The sequence below is a fragment of the Choristoneura fumiferana genome, chromosome Z (genome assembly GCF_025370935.1).
Source record: "Choristoneura fumiferana chromosome Z, NRCan_CFum_1, whole genome shotgun sequence".
Classification (NCBI taxonomy): Eukaryota; Metazoa; Arthropoda; class Insecta; order Lepidoptera; family Tortricidae; genus Choristoneura; species Choristoneura fumiferana.
The window spans coordinates 35,102,677-35,118,327 of NC_133472.1; the positions used below are offsets into that span (position 1 = coordinate 35,102,677).

The 15,651-nt window shown below is 37.5% G+C and overlaps 1 protein-coding gene across 1 annotated transcript in view; it reads left to right on the forward strand.

Moving 5' to 3' along the window:
- The window catches only part of LOC141435724 (putative serine protease K12H4.7), a 22,599-nt gene continuing 6,948 nt past the window's right edge, over window positions 1-15,651 (forward strand). The window contains exons 1-5 of the mRNA XM_074098489.1: window positions 1-381; window positions 769-956; window positions 6,559-6,794; window positions 11,991-12,126; window positions 15,202-15,349. Coding sequence (XP_073954590.1) covers window positions 190-381; window positions 769-956; window positions 6,559-6,794; window positions 11,991-12,126; window positions 15,202-15,349 — 900 coding nt within the window. The 5' untranslated portion in view covers window positions 1-189. The remainder of the gene's footprint in view (window positions 382-768; window positions 957-6,558; window positions 6,795-11,990; window positions 12,127-15,201; window positions 15,350-15,651) is intronic.

The following is a 15,651-nucleotide window of genomic DNA, read 5'->3' on the forward strand; positions in this document are numbered from 1 at the left end:
AATACCTATTACCTCGCCTCTCGCCTCGTCTTAAAACTTTGTCTCCCTATATATACTGTAGTCTTTGCTTTGTTTGTTTGACTCACATCACAACTTGTGTAGTAAGTTAAGCGTAAATAGACTATAAAATCAATTTACGATTAAATTGCTTACCATTATTTAGGTAGTTCCTCCTAGAAGCTTTCGGCGATGCATTGGTTCTTTATTTTAAGTATATGCCTACTCGAAGTTGTAACCGGCCGGCATTTTCACCTCGGCCGCAGTAAATATGGCAATTTAGGTGCTCCTGCCGATAGCAATGGTTTGAGGCTGCCTAAAGCGCAATGGTTTAAGCAAAAGCTAGACCATTCCAGTTCATCAGACCAGAGGACTTGGAAGCAGGTATGTTAGTTGTTTTTTTTTTAAATAATAAATTAACTTACAATACCCTCAATAAGAAAATATTGGTAACTGAATTATATTGAGCTGTTATATTTCAAAAAAATCACAGAACTGACCAATACCTCAAAACTCTTAATGTTAAATAGTTTTTATAGACGGAGAGCGGACTGCAAAATTTCGTTCACCTACTTGGTACCACGATGAACAGCACAATGGTTTCCCATCGAACTGATGCTGTGTCCGAATTTGATAGTCTGCCGCGGCGGAACTTGCCGAAAGTACCAAAAAAGTAGTCACTTCCGGTGCGAAAAAAGGGGCATTATTTAACCCATCTAATACTGAAATAATAGTCATATCGCTTTTTATCATTTTTCTTTTTATTTTCAGCGCTACTATGTGAATGACAGCTTTTATGATTTTAATAACCCTGGTCCTGTGTTCCTGATGATTGGTGGAGAGGGTCCCGCAGATCCAAGGTGGATGGTCAAAGGTGCTTGGATAGACTATGCCAAGAAGTTCAATGCCCTATGCATCAATTTAGAGCACAGATACTATGGAGAAAGCCATCCAACTCAGTAAGAATTTTGATTTATTTGTATATAAGGATTGCACAGCTTGGAGAAGGGGTTGTACATTATGTTATTAAATTTTGTACCAGGCGGCTTATATCAAATAAGGTGTCTGTCAAAGTTATCTGAAACTAACAAAAACATGGTGTATTTGGTTGTATCTTTAACAAGTTATTCCCAAGCCTTTTCTCAAGCGTTTTCTGGTTGCTATGCATTGTTAGGCGTTGCTGGGCGGCCAAGGAGACAGCCGCAGTGACGGTTTAGCGCCATCAACCGCCGGCAGGCAAAGAGTGAAAATTGAAAATTGATCTTTTTTCAAAATACCTGGAAGTGCTTATATTTCGGCGATGTTTTTACAAGATTTTTAATAACTTGCAATGTATGTTTGTTCCGTTGGAATCTTTCAACTCAAATTTGAAATGGATATCTTATTTGGGATACTTGCGCAACAAGACCAAGCCAATACTCATCACGGTGCACGATATGTTTAAGGGGTTGGAGATTCATAAAAGTAGTATACTAGATATGTATTCGGTAGGCATATAGGTTTCTTATGTTGATGTCAAATCATGTATAAAGTGTAATATTGATGATATCACCAGGCCAAAGCGACACATACCAACTGACGGTCTAAAACAAACTGTAATTAGAATGTTGGCACAAGAGTACAGAGATTTTTACAAACTGTTTACCGACGGATCAAAAACTATTCATGGCGTTGGAGCCGCTTTCTTGGATACGCAAGTGAATTGTTGTAAACAATATAAATTACATGCAGGACTTTGTATTATGAGAGCTGAACTGGTAGCTATGTACAAGGCATTAACATATGTGCAGGAAATCGGAAAAAACCAGGTTGTGATTCTATCAGATTCAAAGAGCGCGCTTCAACACCTGGCTCGGTGTACCTCGGGCACTCGAGGGATGCCGATAGCCTACGACATCTTAAAACTGGTGTACAAATTGCGCTCAGACGGTGTCCAATTGGTCTTCCAATGGATACCATCTCATGTTGGGGTGGGAGGCAATGAAGAAGTTGATAGAGTAGCTAAGTTAGCAGTAACGGATGGTATGTGTCTCTTGGATAAACCTTATGGTGCTGAGTTAATGCAATTAGCCAGGGAGAAGTGTTTTGCAAAATGGCAAGAAATGTTCAGTATTGTATCCACAACTAAGGGCATTTGGTACGGCACCATAGAGAGTAAAATCTTCAAAGTACCCTGGTTTGATAATTCCAGCCTCCCCAGGGATCTTCTCGTTTGGGCTTTTCGTGTGCGGTCTGGTCACATTCCACTGAACAGTTTTTTGAATTTGATGAGAGTTGTGCAATCACCTTTGTGTATAGGTTGTAATAAGACTGAAGACCTAATTCACTTTCTTTTGGAATGTGATCAGAATAAGGACATCAGAGACAGGTATTTGGATGGTATGGGCTTGTTCAATGGAGGTGTAAATGTAATTCTGAGTCGACCGCTTTCAGAGGAGGCGATGCTGATTTACAGGTTCATTAGACAGGCCTTTGCATCCAGAGACGTGGCTTCGGTGCAACAGAGAGCGTGAAATTTGTAGTGTGGTGTATATAACTGAGGCTCCCCATGAGGCTGACATAGTCACATTTGGTGTACTAAAGCCTCGTTAAAATACTAGATAAAAAAAAAAAAAAATGGATATCTTCAACCGATTGAGCTGAAATTTTCCTTGTATGTACAAATTCGACATGTATAATACGGCGTAACCTTCGGAGCTTCAACACAAGTCTCACTGAAACAGCAATAGAGCAGAACCGAGGGTCTAAAGTATTTATTCAGCAGCATAGAAGAAGCCACCTAACGAAGCGAAACTCACGATGATGGAACCGATTTGTCGACACAAATCGGAGTACACCGACAAGCTGCCAGAGATCAGCCAAGACGAGTTGCTACTGGCTCCGAGACATCTTTAAGAATGGAAAAGCCCCCGGTGAAGATGGAATTAATTCAGAGCTGCTGAAGGCTGGAGGAGCTCCTCTTATACAGGAGCTGCAGAGCCTTTTTTACTCCGTTCTTTACTGCGAGAGAACTCTAAAGGCGTGGAACGAGAGCTTAGTTGTTCTGTTTTTAAAGAATGGAGACAAAACCCTTAAAAGTTACAAACCTATCTCGCTCTTAAGCTACGTCTATAAGCTGTTCTCGAGAGTTATTACGAATCCGCTCACCAGGAAACTTGACGAGTTTCAGCAACCGGAATAGGCCAGATGTCGCGGAGGAATTGGCACCATAGACCATGTACACAGTACGGCAGATTATACAGAAGTCCGAAGAGTATAATCAGCCTCTGTGTCTGGCGTTTGTGAAATATGAAAAGGCCTTTGACTCTGTCGAAACCTGGGCTGTCCTGGAGTCCTTACAGCGATGCCAAGTAGACTATTGTTGTCTAAGTGTTAAGTAAGATATCTGTACGAAACCGCCACAATTAGTGACCAAGTACAGGGTCCGCAGTCCAAACCCATCCAACTGCGCAGAGGAGTGGGACAAGGAGATGTCATATCACCGAAATTGTTCTTAAGAGCATTGGGCGCGGACGTATACATCTTACACTTTGGATTCGCAGATGACATAGTCTTGATGGCGGAGTCGTTCGAGGAGCTGCAACAAATGTTGGACGGCCTTTCATCGACCTCACGTCGGAAAGGTCTCGGTATGATTGTGGATAAGACCAAAAATATGGTCAACGACTATGTTGATCCGAGCCCGTCATCTTAATGGAAACTTTCTTGAAGTAGCTTCGGAGTACACATACCTTGGGCAGATTTTGCAGCTAGGTAGAAACAACTTTGCGAAGGAGGCCAAGAGGAGGTTCAGCTGGGCTGGGCAGCATTCGGAAAATTACGTCGAGTTTTCTCGTCATCCATACTGCAATGTCAGAAAACGAATTTCAACCAGTATGTTCCACCCGTCATGAGATACGGAACTGAAACGTGGACACTTACAGTACGGATCCACCAGTTCAAAGTCGCTCAGCGAGCTATGGAACGAGTTATGCTCGAAGTTTCTCTGAAAAATAGAATACGCAACGAGACTATCCAACATAGAACTAGGATCGTCGACATAGCTCAGAGAATCTGCAAGTGGAAGTGGCAGTGTGCTGGTCATTCTATCTAAGAACCAACAACCGTTGGAGTAAACGAGTTCTTGAGTGGAGACCGCCTTTTGGTAAACCTGGTGTAGGTTGCCCTCTAGCCAGGTGGACGATCTGCGAAAGGCTGCTGGTAGAAGCTGAAAACAAAATAAAAACATATTTTATTATATATTTTTCGTCATTACCGTCAACATGTCGTCATTACCAATATAAAAAAATCATTACCATACTAAAGACATGTGGCAAACAATTATGTAGCAAATGATTGGCTAAGGCAAATAACAAATAGTCAAATAACATTTGGCCAATTTTTATACATAAGGTAGGTATATCAGTCATATATAATAAAATGAATAAATGTTAAATTATATGGCGGTGAGCGAGCGAAGCGAGCGAGCAAGACGAAACTAGGCAGTAGCGACTTGGATAGGTTAGGTTCAGCAGCCTAAGGCGGGAGCGAAGCGTAGCGTAGGTACCTGGCTTCCGCCTTAGCCTTCGATGTTAGGTTTTTTTTGTAACAGAACGGAAAAAATCATTGACTTGCTTGCTTGTTTGCTTGCTAAATTAAGGAATGCCAACGCATTTGACGAAAACACAAATGTCATTTTAAAAAAATCCCAGGTAATAATTTGCATAATAATCATTTATCAAATCATTAGTTGGGAAATGATATCAGTGCGAAATGTTGAGTTGGGAAATGAAATTTCGCCTAAATAAAAATATGGGATAAATAGTTTGGGAGTTAATAATCAACTAAATAATTTTCGCAAAAACATTAGTAAACCTGTTTTTTTAATAGATAAGTACTAATATAGATGAAGATGATGATAGACATATGCTTAATTTACAAACATCACTACATTTAACTAAGCAAAACAGCAATGAATTACATACATATTAAATTAATTGAGATAACTTAAATATGACTGTGTGCTGTGTGAACTCTTAAATGTTTTAATAATAAACTTTGTTATTATAAACAACAAATAAGTAGGGTATTGACAACATATTTACCTTATTTCGTAGCATGAACATATAATTGCCTAGTGATTTGTAATTTTCATAACAGCCTGGATCTTCATATTGTTTCTAGATCAACCTATGCTAAGACTAAACTTACCCGCGGCTTCGCACGCGTAATCCATTAGATACGGCAGTTGAATTTTAACTCCTGGGTTTTATTTAGTTTTTTTTCAGGGGGGCATTCCCAAAAACTACAGCGACAATTTCATTAATGTTGTTTAAATTATTTAAAACATTAACATTCATGTTTCTAATCCTAGGATTAGACACTTGAAATGTATAAAAAGTAGCCTATGTCACTCTGGGGCCCATAAACTATCTCTATGCCAAAAACCGTCGCTCCGTTACGGCATATTAAAAGAGAACGTGAAAGACGGACAACCATACACACAAACACACACACTTTCGCATTTATAATACTAGTATGGATTTTACAGATTATGTAAATACAGGCATTGATAATATGCATTGCACATATGTTCGGGCGTTTTTAAAAAAAATGTACCCTTTCCTTTTTTTTCAAAAATAATGAAAGGGTAGGTACACTTTTTTTGAAAACGCCCGTTCCTGAAATTATGTCATACCACAAAATAAAAAGTAAAAACTAAGCTAAGCTGCCTGATAAAATTACTTGCATGCCTCAGTTAACGACTTACAACAAAAGCATTAAAAATAAATACCTATTTACCCTTTTGTCGCGATATTATCATCATTATTATTCACTGTCATTACGCATAAGCTAAGCATGGATTAATAAAAGCCAGCAATTTCATATATCCTAGCTGAATACTTGGTATATATGCGATGAAATTAAAATATTCCTATTAGTTGTTGTAGGTATGATTATGACATGCCATTTAAATTATTTTTGGCATAAAATACCTTTGTCACAGTAAACTTAAGCTGACTTGAACATATGTAAGTAACAACTATGTATTTTCAATTGGATTACCTTCAGAGGTATTGATGATGATTATTTTCTTACATTTTTGGTTTTAATATGACCGTGACTCATATTGATAGAATTACTAAATTAAACGGTTCAACTCACGATTATAAGCCAGGAACCTAATCTAAATCTGCAAACAGGATCAGGATCTTAATAGTCAGGTCTTAATTTAGTAATTTTATTTTTTGTTTTGTTAGCAATTCGCACGCTTGCTCAACGAAATCAAAGATGAAAAAAAAAAACATATTCGTATCGCCGGGCAAAATTCGAACGCGCATCTCCTGTGGCTCTACCACTAGTAGTCTCTAGTCATACCAACTACTCTACCGGGGATCCGTCTAACCAGCCGAAAATCGTAATCGCTTTAAAAAAATGGCATGTGGTGCCAAATTCAAAATAAATTAGAAGTGATACATCATTTCTTACGCCTTTCCAACTAGCTGTAATTTTCCAATGTTAGTAAAAAAGGGCCCAGAAAATTTACGATTTCATGCATTATATAATAACCATTTTTTGCAGAGACCTGTCAGTAAAGAACTTGCAGTACTTGTCATCGTCGCAAGCCTTGGCAGATTTAGCTAACTTTATACATGCTATGAACAACAAGTATAAGTTCAGCAAGGACATAAAGTGGATAGCCTTTGGTGGATCATACCCTGGCTCGTTGGCAGCATGGCTAAGGCTAAAGTACCCACATCTTATTCACGCTTCAATATCATCCAGTGGTCCTCTGCTGGCTAAAGTCGATTTTATAGGTATGTATACCTGTAGGTATGCTTTTAGATGAAAGGGTTTAGCAGGCTAAGGAAGGACATGTGGCCCCTGTGAGGAATAGTTGAATTGGTAAATGTCAATTGTTTGTTGCCTCATAACTAGTAATCACTCCAACTTTCAGCGCTCTATCTTGACCTGTCACAGAAATAATGTCAATTTTTTTTTAAACTAGTTTTTCTCCTAATCCATAGCAGCTAAAGCATCGAAACAAAATCACAGCTAAGTACGTGGTTTGAGTGGGAGTATACCTTACAATTTTGTTAATATACCATACGAAAAATCAATTGATTATAATTGGTGCAACATACTGGAAAAAAAACTAACGAAAGTATTCCAGTATCAAGAGATCTTCTTCTGAAGGTTCGCTTTGAAAGTTTCATGTTCGTTGCCTAGCAACAAAGAGTGTATTATTTTGAATTAGACGTATCGCTGTCACAAAAGGTAAGGTACTGAATTGCTGTTTGAATACTTTCGCTAGTTTTTTATTTTTTTCTGTATGTTGCACCAATTATATTCAATTAATTTTTCGTATGGTAGTAGCTAATACTATTTACAATTTATAATTTTTTTTTCAAAGGTGTACGTTTAAAAAAACTTGTTGGAGAGAGCTGTCAAAAATGTTTTATTTTTATTTTTCACTTATAAAATATTAATAAAATTGTAAGATATACTCCCACTTAAACTACGTAGCTGTGATTTGTTTCGATGCTTTAGCTGCTATGGATTAGGAGAAAAACGAGTGGAAAAAAATGTAAAAAAAATACGTTTTTGACATTATTTCTGTGACAGTTCAAGATAGAGGGCTGAAAGTTGGAGTGATTACTAGTTATGAGGCGACAAATAATTGACATTTACCAATTCAACTATTCCTCACAGGGGACACATGACCTTCCTTAGCCTGCTAAATCCTTTCACCATCTAAGTAGAAGTGTTATATATGTATTAGATTGATTTTATTTGTCGATTGGATTGCTTGGTTATAGTCCATCGAAACTTAATATTCATTTGCCGCATTTTATAATGGAACCCTACATTGAACGTGAGCCGGCACGCTCTTGGCCGGTTGTTTTTCTAATGTTAAATTAGAATTAGACATTTTTATTGCATCAACTGTGAGGAGTGTACAGACAGAGTCGACATATGGTACAAAGTATCTATATAGCTACTCGTTAAGCCGGCCATACACGTTATGGTCCACCGCACAGGCACAGTGTATATGTAAGCTAAAGCAGTATGGAAGCTAAGCATATTTTTTGAGATAAATACCTACGCTCCAATGGATAATTAGGGTTGTTCACTAATTCGCGCTGTCTCTATGACGGCCGAATAGCTAAAAATAACTATTCTGAAAGTTTCGTATTATCAATTATATTTTTCACTACTAAAAATGCGCGCTTTAAAAACGGCAAATATTCAATTCAATTCAATTTATTCCCATAACAATTAACATTGCGTTGGATATTAAAATCTATTAAATATAGCCTCTTTTTGCATCTAAATGTAAACGTATATATAAAAAAAACAACTGAGATGGTAGAACGATAGATAGGTAGGTACATATTTCTTACAACTAATTTAAACTATAATTTATTGAATTAGGCGTTACTTTGCGGAGGTCCATATTATTGAACTATAGTTATTTGTGCAACAAGAGAGCAAAGTCGTTTTTTGGTGCGAGTGTTGATTTTGAATCCCGAGTAAGCGAAGGATTCTACAATTGAATCACGAGCGACAGCGAGTGATTCTAGGTTAGAATCCTGAGATCAGCGAGGGATTTAAACACACGAGATGCAAAAAAACTTTGGTCTCGTGTGACACATACAATTTTTCACCTCAACAGCGAGAACATAATTTAAATGTAACATAAGAATAAAACCACAAATACCTACCTGTTTACAAAAACATCACAATTTTTTAAATATAATCCGAAAGAAACAAATATAATAATCACATTTAAAACACTTACTCAAAAATGATACGTACAGTTGCGGTTACATCTTTAAAAAGCCACCAGAAAGTTAAGAACAGTACAAATCTCATAGGTACTCATAACATGCATTGTAATTTGAACCTAGAACTTCTTGTGCGTACTTATTTTTTAATACCGCAAAAAGCCTTTATCTTTGGGTCATTAAAAAGGTTGAACAATAAACGTACTTATAATTTATTGTTAATGTTATTAAACCTTTAAATATGATTTTATTAAGATTTAGATTTCTGTTACATAAACATAAATAGATTTGTTACAAATTCATTCAATTTGACGAATATTTACCTATTCCAACTGTAGAGGAATACGGAATTCCTTTATAAAAAAAAAACAAGAGAAGCGACTTTCGTGCAACGAGGTTGCATACTTTATTAAAAGATCGGGAAAATTTACATTTTGGAAATATTTCGTTGTCATGTAATTTTTTAGGTATCGATATATTTTTAATAAGTAAGTACCATACATTTAATTTAAGATTGTAATAAACACATTTGATCCTATCTCCGCTTTTTGCGTGTTGTAGTGAAATGACAGATCAAAGTGAAGTTCAAATATTTGGAATTCAGTGAGTTGACCCAATCCTGTACTCAGCATTTAAAAAAAAAATTAAAAAGTTACTTTGTCTCACGGAGTGAGCAAAATGCGATTTTGCTCACTGACGGCTCATAGCAAAACCTGCCTGTTTGAGGTGCTGAGGTGAAAAAAGAATTTCCTTGCTCACCCGCAAATTTCCAATTTTGCCAAACATTTGTTGGAACTAAATCATTCTTTATCGGACTCAAGATTCGTATGAAGTGTTACATTATTGTGGCAAGGAGTTTCGTCTCGATGTTTTAGAATGCATGGAGATAATTAGATACAACAGTATGTGGTCTATTATTACTGAGCAGGTAAATTTAGTCTCTCCCTTGCTACGGCTTGGATCTAATTTCAGCAATGGTATTTGATAAAACATGCCTTGACAGTAAATAAATAAAAATCAAGGTATTTTTGAAGGACGGTTAAAAAAATTATTAATAATTTGTGGGTAGTTTTGTTTTGTTTCATAAAACGTATGTGGGTACTTGGGGAGTTACAGTGATGCCGGCTGTACACACTCGCCGAGACACCCCGAGACTGACCGAGAACGAGTGTGTACATGATGCTCTCGCCTTGTCTCGCCCGCTCGGTTCTCGCCTCGGTTCGCCTCGGCCGCGTGTCGGTTTTTTGCGGCCGAGTCAAAGGGTCTCGTCCGCTCTCGCGAGGTAAACGAGACCAAGCATGTACACACTCGTTCATTTAGTTGCCCCGCTTAGTAATGATAATAACTAACAGCACAAAGACAAACGGCAGCAGCAGTTTCCAGGTCCATCGTGGCCGATATCCTCTGTTCAAATGACGTGCACGAGTGTGTACATGGTGTGCATTCGTCGAGAGCTTCCCGCCCAAGACTCTCGGCGAGAGGCGAGAGGCGAGTGTGTACAGCCGGCATGACAAGTTAAAACGGTGGTTGTGGTTCGTTAGTCTAACAACTGGTAGCATGGTGTACGGTTGTGTCACTCTGAAGATGAGCTCTGGTTGAGTTCGAAACGCGTCAGTGTAGTGTGGTGGTGGTGATAGATGGGTTTGTGTGATTTGTGTGTGTTCTTACAGTGTGGAGGTGGAGGAACTGCATGAACACGCATATTTTGCATAAGCTTAGCTATCGTAAGGTCGCGGGTGAGCAAGGAAATTCTTTTAGTTCATTAATTTAAACTATCATTAATAAAATCACTTACAGCATAAAAGAAAATAAACACTTAGTCGTCTTTTAAACAATTTAACACAATTTGTGGGCAAATCACCAAAAACAACCAAACGTTTTCCATCCCAGTCTATATACGTCCCACTGCTGGGCACAGGCCTCCTCTCAGAACAAGAGGGCTACCAAACGTTTTATATAAAAGAAAAAGCATTTTATTTAGTACCTAATAAATAAATAATATTAAATATAATGACCCGGATAACTCACGTCTTAAATCGAGTTTAGCTCGACATGTTTCGGGCTAATCCGTAGCCCTTCGTCTTCGGAGCAACGCGACTCAGCGGCACTCAGCGGGACTCAGGGTATTTAATATGAGTGAGTCTCACGGTAGTTTCATGTTCAAAATTTTAAATAAATAATAATAAAATAATAGTAACTCATTTTTACCTTTCAACATCAAAGCCCCGAAAATAAAAGCCCCGGTTTTGAAGGATCCGTGTTCAAGTAGTATACACTGCACAATATGTTCCAGGCATAGTTTTTAATATCGCGAATTGTCTGGGGCGCACGCAATGAGGGCTATCGCGTATGAATTCGCCGCTAGAGGCGCTAGTGTAGCGTGAGGTCTCCGAAATGTTAAATCTCATAGTTTTTGGGTGAGCTACACGGGTTTATTTATAATTAGAATAATTTTGTGAATATTTTGCAATACCTGAAATTAATTATGGCAATTATGCGTTACGGGGCAATGAATGTCTGTGTTTTGAGACAGTTTTGTCTTTCGGAAACTTTTATCCTCCCTTTTTTTCCGAACAAAACGGGACTACGCAACACTGTGGTTGCTCGATATTTTTATGGTACGGTATATGAGTTTATGATTTTAATCTAAACTTTGTTTTCACGCCCGTAAAATAACAGACTTTGAAAGCCACACATTTAAAACCTCACGCAAGAGTGGCGCCATCTAGAAAGACAAAAAACGATAGCCCTCATTGAAACAACGCAACGCGGCCACTACTCGTCTCTACTCTCGACGCGTCACTCGCGACTGCAGTACCGCGAGACCCCCTTCGGGGCCGAGTAGAGCGCGCGTCTGCGTGAGTGTGTTCGTTTCGATCGATTTGTTCGTAGCTTCAATACTGCTTTAGCTTATATATATACTGTGGCACAGGTTACCTGTGCAGGTTTGCCTGTTCAGGTAGCGTATATGGGGACGTTCCGGTGTAAAAAAGAAAAACGCAGGTACGCATACACACACAGGTTCACCGTACGGTGCCACTTGCACAGGTCAAAAAAACTGCATAGGTCGATCGGCAATTCGGCATACATGCTCCGGTCAACCTGCACAGGTAGACCTCTCCGGTAAACCGTAACGTGTATGGCCACCATTACGGGCACACAATATTCTTATAGACTTAATTACTTATGTATACTTAATTCTAAAGATTGATAAATACTTTTCAGAATACTTTCAAGTTGTCATTGGTGCGTTGCGAGAGAAAACGGGCAATGATGATTGTTCCACGCAAATTAAGCAAGCTCACAGAGAGATCATTGATTTAATGAAGAAAACTCCTCGCGTAGTGGAGAAGGAATTCAAGTATGTCCCCAATTACAACAGCAATTAGCTTTATTTAACGAACCTTCTATGAGTCTTTGAATACTAACTTTTTATAAGGAGCCATCTATTGATTACATAACACAAAATGTAATTTTTTTCAGCATTTTTTGTTTGCTAGGCGTTATTAGCCGTTGCTAAGGCGACCGAGTCGCCTAGCAACGGCTAGTTAAGTCGTCCTTTAAGTTTGCGATTTTAATGATGTTTTATAGAAGCTTCGATAATATAATAGTGACTGTCTGATTGTGTGGTTTATTTGTTTTTGTGCAAAATTAATGAAGCAATTTATGAACCACAAACCTCAATGAAGCCAACTTTGATAAAGCGCTCGCCAAATCCACGCCGTACTAATCACTATGTTTACCTATTGTTTTTTACACTAAAAAAATCATACTAAGTATTTAACACTATTTACAAGGTCTATAATACAGTCAAATTTATTCACACTATTGTATTTTTCACCTATGATGAGTTCTGTGACTTTTCGAGTTTGACAGTTTTAGAGATATACCATTTATCGAGTGAACTATCTATTTTTCTAAGAGTTATTAGTGCTTATTATTGAAGAAGTTGCATTATATTTTAAGAAATAATATTTTTCCAGTTTTCCGCCCACGGTTTCATTCGCGTGGAACCTGCAGTCTGGTTACATCAGCTAATAGAGATCGTTTATGGTTTTCATAGACTGGCCAGCGAAAGCAGTCCACGCATTTTTTACGAAACTTTAATCTGGTATCATTTTTGAGACTGTCAAAATTGACATATTGACATTCTAACCCGGCTTAGATAATTTTGACATTTCTGATATCACTGTTACTATCGAATGAACCGCGGCAACAGTGTTGCCATATCCACAACCAAGAAATCTGTACTACAAAGTCTAAAAATCTGTATAACATCTGTATGAATGAGATCAGTAACATAATATTCTGTTTAGTTTAATTGATTTTGTGTAATCGTAATAATATCAATCTTAGATCTGTGGGAAAAACTTAAAATTTTGTTCAGAATGAGCAATTCTGTTTTATTTGTACATATTGTTATTCGTTTTACAAACCATTTTTTTGCCCTCCTTCAATTTGTACCATGGTTCTTCATGAAGTGATTGCTTTGTTAGCAACAGCTCCTCCATAGTTTCGGTGCTTAATTTATTACGCTGTTCGGTTATCATTAAATTTACATATGAATGTTAAAATTGTTATCTGTATCTGTAATCGTGTCTGTGTCGTCAGCTTAAAATCTGTATACATGGCAACACTGCGCGGGAATTGCCGATAATATTGTGTCACGACACTACTCTGTTCCGTGTCACACATTGCGTAATTAAAAAATATATATAGTTTTCTATCGTATTCGATGGAGTCTATTTAATAGACACTGATATTGCTATATATTTTATTAAAGTACAGTTTTTTTTTATTATTTTGCTTCATAATAGAAATTATTTTAAAAAAATATTTTGCGAACATAGTATGCGTAATTCGGATAATTTTCAAGTGTCACAGAACTCATCATAGGTGAAAGATACAATAGTCGAGCTTCTTATTATATAATTACACAACATACGAAGTCCGCCGAATTTCCCGCGAATGAGCCGCGCTGACAGCCATTTTTTTTTGAGCCTCGCGCGGCGCGGGCAATGGTTTCAGAAGCAAACAGCCAGAACCAAAGAGAATGAGAATTTAAATTGTTTTTTATTACCCGACTGCCCGAAGGGTTATGTTTTTCGAGCGTATGTACGTATGTAGGTATGTATGTATGTATGTATGTATGTGGGTATGTATGTCCATTTATTTGGTCCTCGCTGCAGCCTAAACGGCTAGACGGATTTTAACATATGAAGTATCATTGGATTCGTCATAACTGTCGGAGTGACATAGAGTATATCATATTTCAATATGGCGTCTGCGAAAAAAATATGGCGAAGGAATAAAAAAAATATATTTTGTATTGTAACAATATGGGAATCAAATGAAAGCTAACCCATTCTAAATATATATGGGTTATAACACTTTTAATCTATTTTCACAGAAATATTAAAAAAGTGTAAAATAATACATTAATTTAAAAAAAAAAAAAAACCCGATTTCCAAAACTAAAAGGAAGAAAATAAGTCGGGACCCATTTAAATCGTGACGCTCAAAAACTCTTAGTACTCGTAATGGGTCCCGACTGTTTAACTTTAAATTAGCTACTTAACAGAGTTCTAGACCACTAGACTTATTTTCTTCCTTTATGGCAGTCGGGTTTTTTGATTTTTTTAATCTAATGTTTTATTATTCGAAATACTTGCACAAGTGCTTAAATTTCGCCGATATTTTAGAAGCTTTTCTTTAGCTTGCCCTGTTTGTTTATTTATTGTTTGTTTGGTTGGGTCAAATCTTGGGAGCTTAATTTTACCCACTTCCAGTGGTCCGATCGACTTGAAATTTGGCATACTTATGTAAATTTGGTGACAATGCAATAATCTGGTAGTGACATCTTGGTGGTCCTGCCAGGATCGTCTGCAGGAACTCCTCAATAGTTAATAGTTCTGATTTAAAATTTGGTACAGATATGTAGTTTAGATGACAATGCAAGACAGTCAATCAAAAACTTATTTATTATCAGCATTATATTTATTTGCAGTGTAATGTAACTATGTTTGCTCGAGCTGAATTTTTACACGCATGTATAAATCCAATGACAATGCAATATTATTATGACATGGAGTTGATCTGATGATACTCGTAAAGCTAGCGGGTGACCATAGGAACTCTGTGATAAACGACACGACCGCATCGAGTTGGGGCTCGTTTGATTCGTTTTGACGAGTACTTGGGTAACCAGGGGCATACAGTCAGCAAAATAAAAACTTATATTAGAAGAATTTTAAGAAAAACTTTTACTGAACTGTTTACGGAATCCTTCATGTAGGAGTCCGACTCGCACTTGACCAATTTTTAGACTCCCGACCTCCCGTTTAAAAATAATTACAATACATATATTACATTTATGTGTGTGTGTGTGTGCGTGTGTGTGTACATACAGTATATAAGATTAATTTAAAATTTTCAGAGTTTGCAAACCTTTCGCCAGCGCGTCGGTAAACGACCTCAATAATTTCTACAGTTCACTGGCCGACGATTTCGCTGGCTTGGTTCAATACAACGAAGATAACCGTATCAGTGCCGACGAGAGATATAAAAACTTGACCATTAATACTGTGAGAAAACTTGTTCATTATAATAGTACACGTCAATTACTACCGATCCACGTGTCGATGCTTATCATACGTGCATAAAGCCCAGTTTATACCTAGTGCCATCCACGAAGACGCGTGATTTTGTCAAAATTAGCCATTAATGACATTGTAATAAGAACCGCGGCAAGCGTCATCGCGAATGACTCTACCTATAGATCTGCAAGAAAATGACATAAATAGCTGCGCTCGATTGATCACTTCTCAAAGTTCCCTTTACGACCTCGCAACATGTAATGTTGTATACAACGTGCATCATTTATCAT